The 13,349-nt window shown below is 44.6% G+C and overlaps 1 protein-coding gene across 5 annotated transcripts; it reads right to left on the bottom strand.

Moving 5' to 3' along the window:
- Window positions 1-661: 661 nt before the first annotated feature.
- Window positions 662-13,138, bottom strand: xpot (exportin, tRNA (nuclear export receptor for tRNAs)). 5 transcript variants are annotated; one of them, XM_046378697.1, is made up of 25 exons: window positions 13,038-13,138; window positions 11,320-11,473; window positions 10,979-11,061; window positions 10,839-10,895; window positions 10,687-10,756; window positions 10,030-10,248; window positions 9,344-9,528; window positions 8,971-9,139; window positions 8,452-8,688; window positions 8,269-8,307; window positions 8,124-8,186; window positions 7,925-8,049; window positions 7,667-7,811; window positions 7,459-7,578; window positions 7,262-7,356; window positions 7,025-7,094; window positions 6,634-6,872; window positions 5,766-6,051; window positions 5,489-5,678; window positions 5,007-5,123; window positions 4,800-4,915; window positions 4,664-4,711; window positions 4,512-4,583; window positions 4,044-4,100; window positions 662-3,966 (listed from the first exon to the last, which is right to left on the bottom strand). In XM_046378697.1, the coding sequence occupies exons 2-25, from the start codon at window positions 11,404-11,406 to the stop codon at window positions 3,940-3,942; spliced, it is 2,916 nt and encodes a 971-aa protein (XP_046234653.1). In that variant the 5' UTR covers window positions 11,407-11,473; window positions 13,038-13,138; the 3' UTR covers window positions 662-3,939. The 5 variants fall into 5 exon arrangements, with proteins under 5 accessions (XP_046234653.1, XP_046234654.1, XP_046234651.1 ...); XM_046378698.1 differs by having other exon boundaries at window positions 11,320-11,476; window positions 13,038-13,129; XM_046378695.1 differs by having other exon boundaries at window positions 12,936-13,089.
- Window positions 13,139-13,349: the final 211 nt, after the last annotated feature.

Below are 13,349 nucleotides of genomic sequence, written 5' to 3'. Positions count from 1 at the left end.
ATTCAGCTCACCTGCAGGGGGCGCCAGACTTTCATATGATGAGAGATATGAAGTATATTTGTTCATGTTTTAGTATGAACTCATAATGTGTTGGACTGTTAACAGACAAAGCAGGAGGTTTGACATTTCATGATTAGTTAATACTTTATTGGTTCTAAAAGAAGGTTTACCACCATATCAAAAAAAATCAACATGTTTTACCATCAATGAACATAAAAATTCATTTGGCAAATTTTTTTATAGATATGAGAAGCCTCACTTCTCCCTTCAGTCTGCTAAAGATGAAAACAGAGTAAAAACAGGCTGTGACAACATTAATATTCATAAGTAACCATCTACTGGAGCTTATTATCGGGTGGTGTCTGAAAATAATATGATGCGATGAAAAGGCTAATCACATTAGCATGTTGTGAGGGGACATTTGTGATCCATGCTGACTGGATTCATGTAAGTTAAAAACAAGTGCAGTCCAGATCCTGATCCTCTGCATAGATCAGCATGTGTACAAAGTCAAATTCAGAAACACTTTAGAAGCTGACTTCTTTGCGAGAATGAGATGATAACCTGCCCATGTTAGCAATGGAGCTGTTCTGCAGGTGATTAGCTTAGCCTAGCAAGAAATCTGCAGTGGTAAACCTTGACCTCCAAAAATGTGGTTTAAAAAGTTTTGATAAAAACAAGACATCAATTGGTGAGCTTTGCAGGTGTGGGTGCTTGTACTTCCTAACCATTTCCCTTCTTTACGCTAAGCTAAGCTAAACACAGACATAAGTATTGTATCCATCTGAAAATCTCAAAGAAAACAAACTTCTCTCATTATTGAACTATTCCTGTAAAGTAATAAATCACTTAAAGGCTGTGGAGTTACTAAGTGATTAAAGTGATGCACCTTTCGACAACCTCTGGTAACCTACAGAGTCCAGGATGCTGTTAGCATAGCATAGCTTGAAGCAGGGACAAACTGTGAGCAAATATTGACTGGGTATTGATGCAGTATCTGGCTGATGTTTGTACATTAGGAATATCCAACATCATGCTAACTGGCCATTGTGAGGAGAAGGGACACTTCAAACCAATTTTTCTACAAGACAGCTAGCAAAATCAACGCTCTGTGTTTATTAGTGACATGATACAAATCAGCAAATTTCACAGACTGTTGATGGAGCTAGGCTAACAGTTTTCCTCTACCTCCAGTATTTGTAGGTAGCTTGTGCTATAGCAGCTTAGCCTAGCAAACAGCTAGCATACCTGGTGCTTTGTTCCCAGTTAGCCCAGCTCCACCAAACGTTTAATCAAATTTAAAAAAGAAGACATTGTTTTAGTGGCAATTAGCACTGAAACTATTTGTTGGCCAACAACCACTGAGACAACAACTTGCAATGGATTGGCAAGTAGCTTTTTAGCAAAACATCATACGACATGTAGCTCAGGTTTGATGGTGACAGAGTTTCCCCCTTGTTTCCAGTCTACGCTAAGCTAGGCTAAACTAATTTGAACTCAGGGAAGATGCTAAACAGCATTTTAAAAACAATTTACAGGAAATAGCAAAACAACATGAGGTTTAAGTGCTAAGGGGACCTCGAGACGAGTTCTGATTTCTCAGACTTCAAGTTAGGTTGTAGTTTATCTGAAATGTTGTGCATGTGAACTTGTTTTACTTCTTAAATAACCAGCTAATGTCAGTTGGTTTTGATGCCTCGGAACAAAAGCTTCTCTTACAGGTCACATTTAAAACTGTTGCTCAGTAATCCGACTCAGAAATCCATCAACGGTTACGTTTGGAGAAATGTTTTTATTAAATCAGTTGAAAGATAAGTTTGGTGATATTCTATATATTTTTTCTTGTCAACAAATCCTGTGTACACGACCACACCCACAATGCGCTGATCCTGTCAACACTTATCGTCCAAACGTATTCTTCCACTGCTGAAAATAGTCCTTTTGCTCCCATTTGTTTGATACAGTGAGCAGTTACAGGATATTACCAAATACTTTGTTTAGTAAAACTTCTGTGAGGATTTTTTATTTTAACTATTTCCAGCTTTAGCTGAGTGGGATTTGTTGAGAGGTCGACATGTAGAGGAACACCTCGACTTATACTTTAAACTATTTGCATGCCCGTATGACCACATTTCACTGAATACTTTCAGGCACTTTCTCTGGAGGTTCATCTGAAGGCAACGTTTCTGGGAAAATAAAACAAATTTAAAGCTGGAGAAAAACTCTAACCAAATTTCCATGAGGACAACAATCATCACAAACTGGTTTTAACAGTGGAAGCAGCACACGAGGGGACAAGACGTGCAGTGAGACAGGACAGCGTGGACATCATGAGGTCCAAAGTTTTAGACAACAGAATTTCTGCACAAAGTCAAGTGGATTTGAGTTTTTCACATCAGCAAAAACGATCAGACTCGATTTGTTGATCGCATCGTCTCGCTCTGACGGTTTCCTCACTGTCTGACAGCTCCTTCACAGTATTGCTCTCAGCAAAGTGTTGCATAATCAATTTGTCTATCGTCCTGAATTGTCGCAAATGCTTAATATAAAATTCATCAAACTGCTCCTCTTGAGCAAGTTCATGTTTTTACAAGAGCTGTACATGAACGAGTCTGAGTCTCACTATGGAAGCTCATTACTGCAAAGAAAAACGATGTTAGGGATCACGCCAAACAAAATTTATGACAAAGGAAATAGAAAGTATGACTGATTTAGTCAGAAGTCAAAATTAAGTAAAATTTTTGACTCACTACATCACACTAATAAAGCATCCAATTTTACAATGTGAACAGTTTTTCCGAATCAATACTTAAAGTTTCACTTTAAGTCATAATTGTGAGATCTGCAAAAGTCGAATTAAAAGAAAAACATCCACAGCAAATTATTATTACTGTTGTTGTTACTTAAGTCTTTTTGTCAAAAATTTCACTTGGTATCTTATCAGTTTGACTCAGTGTGTGCATTTTTATCATCTTTTAACTTATATCCTTTTGGTACAAATGGACTTCCATATTTAGTTTCCAGATGGGAATGGAGATAAGAAAACAAAAAACCTAAACCTAGGAACTTTATTTACACTTCTTAACATCTTATTCTCTTATTTACACTTTGTTCCTCCATTGTATGTTCATCAAATTAAAAACAGCCCCACAAATTAAGTCATATTGCCAGGAAACCGAAAATACTCCATGGATTCATAACTTTTACGATAAACTCACCACAAGGGGCTGATTTAACTGAAACTCTAGTATCGACATCCCATCGGGTAACAAAAATACAGAGCGGCTGAGATCATTCTGATGAAATTTGCTTTCAAATTCAGGAAAATAAAGTCTGTGGATGTTTGCTGATTGAGACGGGCTGTAAGAACTTGGCGCTTCACTTCAAACGTAAAAATCAACTCTTCATCCATCCAACACCTAAAAAAAAACATCATTGCCACACTCTGAATAAAAATACATTTCAGCCCTTTTTTGTCCATTCAGTGGCAGCAGCAACATCCAAACCCAACTCAAAACTCAAACCCAGCGTGTTTGAAGTGTGGTTTCTAATGTGAAGGTTTGACTAAAGCTATCATTTCACATATCACTTAAGGATAATTACCAAAAGTTTTCCAGGTAGGTCACGTCCTCTCCCACAGATCTGTGTTGAAAAGGTTTCTACACGACCTTCCAAAAAGTCCTCCAGCTCTGATCATCAGTCGAGCTCCTTAACGTCTCGAGTCCACATGGACAGCTCATCTCGTCGGCAGCTGGAGGGATTCATCCGTCCACCGACATCCTGTCCGTGTCCTGACTTAGACAGACTGGGCTTCGTTACGCATTCACGTCTTAAGTGCAAAAGCAGCTATGCTAAGTTCCATTTTTTGTTGTGAGTGGCGTGTACGACCACTTCCTGTGAAGTGTCCTTTCAGTCCCAGTGAACTTCCAGTTTTATTTCCTACAGTTTGGCTCGCTGAAAGAACGCCTGTACGGACAGAAGACGATTATCAGATAACCATCAGCAACAGCCAGTCTCAGTGATCAAAACCAACACACTCGTACCTTAATGTAGTTTTTCAGGACTTTGATGTCTGGCTGCTGAATCACTTGACAAAGTTCCTGTGAGATTCAGTTCATAACGTTAGAACACAGCAGCAAAACAGAGAAACTGTTTGTGTGGTGCTGTAACACAAAGTTAATGCTTGACTGAGTACATCCAGTTTCAGGTCTCTGAGTCCAGGAGGACTTCGATGTTTGGGACAAACTTGTGGACTTTTGGTCAGATAGCAGCTCTGTTCAAAACAGTGTTGACATGGGAGTGACACTCCAGGAAACCTGACTGCACATCAGCTGTAAGCTGGCGAGCAACGTCAGGGTCTGAAGGACGTGTGGCCAATCAAATCAAAAGGAGATTTACTACATCAGCCAAATGAGACTTAAGTTCACTTAAAGTCACAACTATGAGAAATGCACTGAAAATGTGTGTGTGAACAGGAAGTTGTTGCTGGCAGACCTGAAAGGTATTTTTACCTGTGAGATTTCTGGTGACACCTGAAGTGAGGGCAAGTACTCCTGCTGTAAGAACTGGATGAACTCCGGGCCCTGAAACAAAACACTTCCGACCGTTAGGATTATTTCAAAGCTCAACATCTTTTACTCTGATGGAGAAAAACAGTTTTTACCCTTTTGAGATGAATCATTTTGAGCGTGAGGGCACACTCCGACAGCGTCTGTGAAAAGCAGAGAAGAGCGATGCTGACCTCCGCTATTAAATTATTGTCTTGGGTTTGTAGGCTGGACTCTGACACAGAAACCTACCAGGACTGTCTGAGCATCCGAGAGGTCAAAGGTCGGCTTGAGAGGAGCCAAGAAACATGCAGGAACGATGTGTTTGTAGATGAAGTCGGGGAAACCCACCATGCCGTCTTTACCTCCTGCAGGAAGAAGACAAACTTCAGCACAAACACAGAAGACAGACTGGCAGTCATCTAAAGCTCAGCATGAGGCTTTGTGGCCGCTTCTCACCCCACAGCTCCACCAGCTTGGACAGGATGATGAAGCAGGTTTTCTGAGCGATGGGGTCGGGGAAGTCGACGGCTCCCTGGATGATGGTGAACAAGACTCGCTCGATGTTTTCTGCTCCTGAAAACAGAAATAACGGCGACGCCATTGAACTACTCCAGAAAGTTCTTCCAGTGCTCAATGAAATCAAAGAGTTGAAGTGCAGTTCATTGTGTGATTTCAGGTCTTTGAGGACAAATATGACATCCTCTTCAGACTGACATGGCTCACATGTCTGCCCAGCACATACAGCATGTAGCTTAGCTTAGCATAAAGACTGGAGACAGGGGGAAGTCGCTAGCCTGGTTCTGTCCAGCTCTGAAGCTCACTGATCCACAACTCGTTGTTTTAACAGATTAAACATGTTAGGATTTACCTCACACATGACAACACCTGAGACACAAAGACTACTTTGAGGCAGCATCAGATCGTTGTCTCCGGCTCACCCTGATTGGCCATCACCTCGTTCATTCCACTTCCTGTGACCGTCTGGATGAAGGTGAAGTAGCTCCTCCTCAGCATCTGTTTCTCTAGGGCGGCCGCCTGGTCGTTGTCCTCTGCCGGCCGGGCCAACACCTCGAAGATGGCGAGCACCAACGGCATGAAAACCTGCTGCAGGAAGGGAGACACCTGCCGCTGCCATGGCAACAGGACAGGAAGCTGGATAAGTCTGTGTCACATCAGGAATCACTCCTGTCCCGATCATTTCGGTGTTCTTGTTACCTTGAACTTGGCGGTCATCTGGCTGATGAGCGGGATGAACTCCTGCAGATCTTTGGCCTCGCAGTCCTTCAGCATGTGCTCCGAGGCGGCGGGGATGAAGGGCAGCACTTCCTCCTCCAGGCAGATGATCATTCGGTGTAGGAAGGAGCGGACGGAGCTGCGCAGCACCCCCCTCTGGACGGGACAGCTCAGCGCAGGCAGGAAGGTGTGCATACAGTCTCTGTAGACCTCCGTGCAGCCGCACTGCTTCACCGTCTGCTTGTTGCTGAACGCCTTGCTGGTCCGACTGCAAACAGAGACGATGACGAGTTCAGCCGAGCGGCCGAATAATATCGGCTTCTGACCTCAGCAGACTGGAAACTTTCATGTGCTGTCGAGCTTGAAACATCAAAAATAAAAGCCAGAGTTCCAAGGCTACATGTATAAGACTGATGCTTAAGAGATGGTGCATTTTAACTCCGACACGCCCACAGCTTACTGACAGGGCACAAACACCTGGAGGCAGTGAAGACAAAAACTAACCGACATTCTTCTGTTGCTTACACAAAAAAGAAAAAGTCCTGCAAATGGCTGCAATTATATTACATTTAATAGCTAGAGGACCAGTTCATCCGGAAGACATTATTCAAAAGAATAAATCGCAGCAAGAGTCACAAAAAGTTGTGTGTTTTCATTCATGAAAGCCTCAACTTCTTCTACTGCAAACCAGATCCTAAGACATGGAGGCTTCACGCACACGTTTAGCCGGCAGCACAGGCGGTCCTCTTCACGTTACCACAGTCTCTCTGAAGCTAAAGTGTGAGCTGTTTCACAGCAGAATCGCCCTCAACACCTCAATCGACTGAAACACGAGACGCTCGGGCCTCACCTGGCGAATCCGACGGCGTGGCTCAGACAGTCGGCGAGGGCGGCCTGTCTCTCCTCCTCCGTCTCTTGTGGCAGTTTGGCGAGCAGCAGGCGAAACGCGTCCATCAGCGGTAAAAGCAGGCTCCTCATTAGCGCCTGCTTCCTCTCCACGGGACTGTCTCCGTTCACGATCAGGACGCCCGCCGTCTCAAACATGAACAGCTGGTCGTCACTGGTCAGCAGCGCCGGGAAGCCGTTTTCCTGGATGGAGGAAAACCTTGTGAATGTTGAGGACTGACTGGATATTTTACTCTACAAAATTATTATGAAATGGATTCTTTAATCAATAAGATTAGCTGGCTGTGGCTAAACTGCCAGCAGCTTTCTTTCAGCGGTCACATGACGATACTCACAGGGGGAGCGAGTTCTAGCAGGTCCTGGATCCTGGTCAGGATGTCCTCAATGAAGGCATTCATGTGTTTACTGTTAACAGAGTCAGGACAAACATCTGAATTCCACAGACATCAGCCAGGATGTTTCTGATCAACGTTATTCACATATTTTCATATATTTTCATAGTTTCTGTTCTGTTGTCCTCCAGCTGGTGACCACTCAGTCAGTGTCCAATCAGGAAATGAAACTGCACTCACTGCAAAGTTTTGACAAATCTGGAGAAGAGGTAGGCCACTCTGCTGCGGACCTTTGGGCTGTTGTGTCTCAGGCCTCTTTGGTCCAGAAACGCCATCTGACAGTGAACACAACACCAGTCAGAGGTCACCTCTGCTGTACGACACAGCAAAGCTTGCAGCACTTCACAGCTTGTTTTAAAAGACTTCCTGACACTCACCAGAACGTTTGGGATGTGCTGCGGCTCCACGATGAAGAATTTGTCATATCGAACGACCGTTTCGAAAAACTCCAGAGACACTGAGGTGTGCTGGTAGCTGCTCACATTGCAGGACACCAGCTGAGAGTTCAGAGTAGAATAAAACACTCAGACCGCGACAAAAACAGAGACGTTGAACACAACACTGAAGCCAAGTCATGCGACTGACCGTCCTCATCATGTCCTGCAGGGCGCTTGTCTTCGCCGTTTCTCCAGAGAAGTGAGCACCGTGAGAAGCCGGCAGGGATTCACCCAGCATGTACAGTAGCCTGATGGCCACCTCCACCTCCATGAAAGGAGCCGTCTGCCAGTTCCTGATATGAATTTAAAAATGTTTGACAGCAGGCAGTTGAGAACCCAAAGCCCCGTCGTGCGCTCGTGTTTAAAAAGAAAATGTCGAATGTGGTGCGTGGTGCTGGGCTCTTACTGCATGGTGTTGGTGAAGACGCGTCGGACGGCCTCCAGCAGCAGCTCCGGCGACACCTGAGCCAGACGATCCAGCAGCATCTTCAGCTGCTTCCTGTACTCCACAAACATGGCCTCGTCCTCACCCTGACAAACAGAAGCTGGACGTCAGCGGCTGCTCTTCAGCGTCTCACGGTGGAACCAGAGACCAAGAAACTCACCTCGTTTTCAAAGTTGTACTCGTCATCGTACGTCAGCTTCTTCATGACGGCGAGCATGACGGCCTGCGGTGAGCAGACGGAGGCATTAGTTTATTCAAACCTCCGGTGGATGATGAGATGATCGACAGCATCGTTTATGACTCACCTCTATGTTGGACTTCTGCTGGTCTGTCAGCTGTGGCAGCTGCACAAACAGAAAAACGTTCTGTCAGTGGGCTACAGAAGCTGTATTTGTTACACCTCATTTCCTAACACGTCACTCTAAAATCTTTTTGTTCTTCTTGACCTCGTGGACTCTGACTGGTCCAAACAGAGTTTCCGTCCTCACCTGTTTGAGGACGTGCAGGTATTCGTAGCAGAAGCTGACGATGTTGGCCGAGATGTCGTCATCCTCATGCACCAGCAGCTGCAGCAGAAGCGGCACTTTGGCCTCCACGGCCTGCAGCGTCTCAGCCGCGTCCTTCACGTTTCCCGACTTAGCCAGTTTGGTCCAGCTCAGCACCAGACTCTGCCCCATCCCGTTCACCAGCCGAGAGAATTTGGCCAGGAAGTCCACGTCCTCCTCCTGACGGGACAGGAAGAGGGACATAAAACATACTGACATCCAGGAAGTGAGGAAAAGCATGTGACGGTTGGCTGCTGAAGCATGTAAAACTGAACCAGGACATTCTGTGAGTTTGTCTGGTTCCCTGATTAGACTAAACTCTGAGCGAGATTGTGAAATTCAGCAAACTCGCCGCTCGTAAAAATCTTCCTGTGAAAACTGTGGAAGCTGTTTCGTGTTATGACACAAGTGATCTCAGTGCTGATGTGGTTTCTTATTTAAAACAAAGCTCTGAAGGTGAACCTGGTCCACGTTGAAGAATCCAGCAGACTGCAGCACTTGGCAAAGAGACTCCACCAGTTTGGTTTTGTCCACGGGGTCCATTCCTTTGTTGACGATTTCAAACAGGCAGTCACAGGCCTCCTCTCTGAGCTCCTCCACCGACATCTGACTCAGCAGCAGGTTCACAAACCTGAAAGCACCAGAGAGAAACTGGAGTCACTTCCTGATGTCTTGTCAAAGCAGAAACTGGACCAAAATAAAAGCCTCTATACGGGACCTGAGAGGTAGGACATCTTATCTAACATGTCGCCTGAATCACAGTTTTACAGCAACAGTTTACAATTAAAGAAAGACCAGCGAGCAGTTCATCAGTGGAATAATCGCTCTAACTGACCGGTCGTTGGCGATGAGGTTGAGGTCAATCCAGGACACGTAGGCTCCCACCACTTCCAGACACTGACAGGTGAGCTCTGGGTGGGACTGCTGGTAGGTCTGCAGGATCTGGAACCAGGATTCCACCAGGTGGGGGATGCACTGCTCCCGCATGGCGTCTTTGATTAAAGTGTTTCTGCGCGTCTCCTGAAGTGGAAAGACTCAGTTCAGGATACAAAACAAATCCAGTTCTTACAGGAGGAATCAGATTTAATGAAAACAACAAAACCCTGACGCTCTGGATCACGTGTTCGGCCCAGGATTATTTATGAGGTCCATCAAAACCAGGTCTGCCGTAACACAAACATCTTAGTTATGTGCTGGTCTCCGCTCTGTGGGTTTGACTTCCTGTATTCATCAGTTTTTCTTTGACTGCTCAGTCACTCACTGTTTTAACCTTCAAAGTGGAAATAAACTTTTTGCTTAAACTCACTGGTGATGCAGCACAATTTAATCACTGTGCAGGCATACGAATCAGACACAGAATGGACGGACTGTGTGTTTAACGGGTCAGGGGGTAAACTTGTGTGCACGCTCATCATGAATGTTTGACTCTAGCGACGGAAGTCGTATTTTCTCTTACTGAAGAAAAAGAACCTTGTGATGCTTCATTTGATTCTTGTGATGTGACATGAGGGCGTCTCTTACCTCAGGTGAGTGCAGGATGTCTCTGTCGACCACCTCGGCGTCGATGGCCATGAGCGTCCTCAGGTAGATGTCGACACCGTGGGGGTTCAGACCCACCAGCGACAGGATGTCAAAGAAGAACTTGGGCCACAGAGTCAGATACTCCATGATGAAGGTGAGGGCGAACACCTGAGCTGCTTTGTTCCTGATGAACGGCTTCTCAGGCTGACCGTTCATCAGCTGCAGTCAATGAGGGAAAACCACATCAACAGTCTGCAGGAGGTAACTCATTCACAACTGCACATTTTATTCTGGTAATATTTAAAGTACACCGTCACATGTTGCTTTGCATTTAAAAAAAACAACCCAATCCAGTGAAAAGTAAAGAAAAATCAATAACAGAATCACAACAAACAATGAAATTTAGTTCTGATGGTCAACTCAGAAATGCATAACTGAAAAAGTATGTTGGAGTGCATTTTGTAAGAATTTAACAGAAGTTTTCACGTAAGTTTATTTGGGAGGAAATCATCATCAGTTCATTTTATTATAAACTGACAACATGTTTGTATGAGAGTGGTGGAATAAAAAGCACAGCATCTCTGTGTGAAATGGAGCAGAAGTATTAAGTATCACAAACTTAAATAATCACGAAAAGTACTTTGTGTGGTGCAGTACCTGACACTGGAGCCACTTCATCAGCGTCTCTCTGATGAGCTGCTGCTGAACTGCACTCAGACCAGCGTGTCTGCAACACAAACAGCAGCACACAGGTTGATATAACGAGATTATTCCTCAGAGATAATGAGACAGAGCTTCATTGTCCTCACCTGAACTTGATCTGATGTTCCAAAACTTGGAAGCAGAAGAACTTCACATGGTCGTCACTGCAGTAACACACAGATAAAACAAGCTTCAACACATCTGAAACAGAAGAGGATCAAATCACTTGTGTGGTGACGACACTCACCTGTAAATCCCTTTAGCCAGAGCCTCTGCACACACCTCCCAGGCATCCTGAGACTCCTTCAGCTGCTCAAAGTATGCCATAGCCTGAAGAAAAACACACACCATTACTTCATGTCAGTTTTCTCACCAAACTATCACTAAAACCAACTTCTATCAGCCGCACAATCCGACTCAATTCAAATTACTGAAGATCAAAAACCGAGCAATCTGACAAGTGAGAAGATCTGACTTCAACCTGTGAACATCAAAGATGGCTGCCATAAATCCGGCCGGTGAAGAAGAGGTTAAGCAGTGTTCTAATATAATATAATATAATAACAGTACAATAGTTTGTTGTTTTACCCTCTGCCTGTAGCGGGCGTCGGCGTTCGGGTTGAGCCCCAGCAGGGCCTGCTCGTCCATGACTGCAGCGACAGACTGGCAGGCCATTCGTGGGTTAGCTTTCCTCCAAGGCAGGTTCACTCCTCTGTGCTGCTGTCAGGCAGGTTTCTCTCATCTGCTAACAGAAGGAAAACCTGAGGTGAGACAAACCGAGAGACTTCGTGTCTACTGCTGCTTTCCAATAATGAACAGAGTTAGATCAACACTAATCAGGTTTCCGACTAAATGTGGAACAACTTCAGTGTTTGAAGTTCCACTTCTGAACACACAAGGCAGCAGGAACAAAATCATTCCTGAAGCATAAACAGACGAGTTCGGGTCCATTTTAAGATTTTCCAGAAAATCGTCAAAAGAACCTGAATGTTTGTTTCCATCCACAGCTGTTGGATGGAAGGAAGGAAGCCGACGTGAAGTTTCACCTGAGCTCTACGCACCCACATCACGTGATCAAACCTTATCACGCTTTGTGCCTGTCACAGTGGTGAACGTCTGTTTGAAAAATAAAATCCTGTCTGCATCAAGCAGTTTCCCCTCCAGAAACAGCTAAAGTTCCAGGTTAGACGTTTAGGAGCAGGTTGAAAACATTTTTTAATTTTCAGTGAACAGAAATGACTTTAATCCATATGCTTGGAGAAGCCATCAGGGGGTTTACATCCGGTCTCAAACACTGCCAGGAACTTAATACTTAAACTGTGACTGAAATGTCGCGTAAATGTATGAAAGGGGCTAAATTAAATTAACGTTAAGCCATTGTTGAAGAAGACCAACCGCGATTAATCAGCAGACTGACAGAGACATCAGTTGGCTCCTGTAACGGCTGAAACGTGGCCGGCTTCGGTGTGCGTGACAGCGAGACGTCCAGGTGATCAGTGAGTCAGCACTGGTTTGTGTTCGGGCGCCACAAATGCTTCAAATACGATGACTCGACACCAACACCTAATGTTTACTTTGTCCGACATTCACAGAGGATGAGGAGCAGAAACAATACAACCTGACAGCTCAGCCACCATCACTGAACTGAAGTTACATGATGCAATGCATCGTCAACACTTTTAGCCACCACGTCCCAGTTACAATGCCAGCACCATAAACACTTAAATCGAACATATAAGGTGTTAAATAAGGATGTTTAATCCGTGAAATTGTGACCTGTGTTGTGGATGAAAATGCAACCCGTGAGACGGGCCACTCCTCAAAAAGTTGCTACAAGCTAGCAAATCCACTCAGATTCAAAATAGCTGAGTGCTGCTAACTCAAGCTAGCGCTAGCCGGCTAGCTACCGAGCTCGCCTGTTGCAAAGTTAACAATTCAGACCCCCGTAGCAAGTAAAAAAACCCGGGTCATCACCGGGAAGCTTTCACTAACAGCAACAACGATCGGCTGACAGGCCTAAACCCAATGTTATTGTGGCTTTTCCTCTTGTTTATCACGGCTCGGTAACGTTACCTGCTGATGCGTCGCTCGCCTCCTTCAATCACATCATGTGAAAACCGCACGATGACAAACTGAGCTAACGTTAGCCTTTTCTCGTCAGGCTAGTCACAGTAAAATCAAACAGCGCATTCTAGAAAGCTCACCTTAATGAAAACTTAATTTATCAAGTGTTATTTCCCCCGTCAACTCATCACGGAGCCGCTGAGAATTCACCAGAAATCCAGTTGCATGTCGGCTATACTCACCGACACACGACAGAAGCAGCGGTGCGGCGTGTCCACTCAGTTAACATCCGGGTCACATCCACCGGAAGAGATTCTGTCTTAGCGTCGCCTGAAAGTGGAGGTATTATTAATAAAATATAATTACGTTTTCTTTTACAGATATATTACATGTTACGTTTAGGTTGTTATTAGTGTTTACATGCTATTAGTGTTGGATTCTCAGAAGTCTGTTTATGCCGGCAGATGTTAATGCTAATGTTAGCTTAGAGTCATCAGACTGAAGTTGGCTTCAGATTCGTCTGAAAGTGATCAAAATGTCCCTTTTTCATTGTT

Source organism: Scatophagus argus, chromosome 22 (genome assembly GCF_020382885.2).
Source record: "Scatophagus argus isolate fScaArg1 chromosome 22, fScaArg1.pri, whole genome shotgun sequence".
Lineage (NCBI taxonomy): Eukaryota > Metazoa > Chordata > Actinopteri > Scatophagidae > Scatophagus > Scatophagus argus.
This window is presented reverse-complemented; position numbering and strand designations above follow the sequence as displayed.

What these genes read in the sequence shown, in the direction of transcription:
- xpot (XM_046378697.1), bottom strand. Translation starts at nt 11,406, where the DNA reads ATGGCCTGCCAGTCTGTCGCTGCAGTCATGGACGAGCAGGCCCTGCTG. An exon ending in AGTACAACTTTGAAAACGAG is followed by an intron (nt 8,050 to 8,123) that starts GTGAGTTTCTTG and finishes TCTGTTTGTCAG; the next exon opens with GGTGAGGACGAGGCCATGTT. An exon ending in CGAGGTGATGGCCAATCAGG is followed by an intron (nt 5,124 to 5,488) that starts GTGAGCCGGAGA and finishes TTCTGTTTTCAG; the next exon opens with GAGCAGAAAACATCGAGCGA.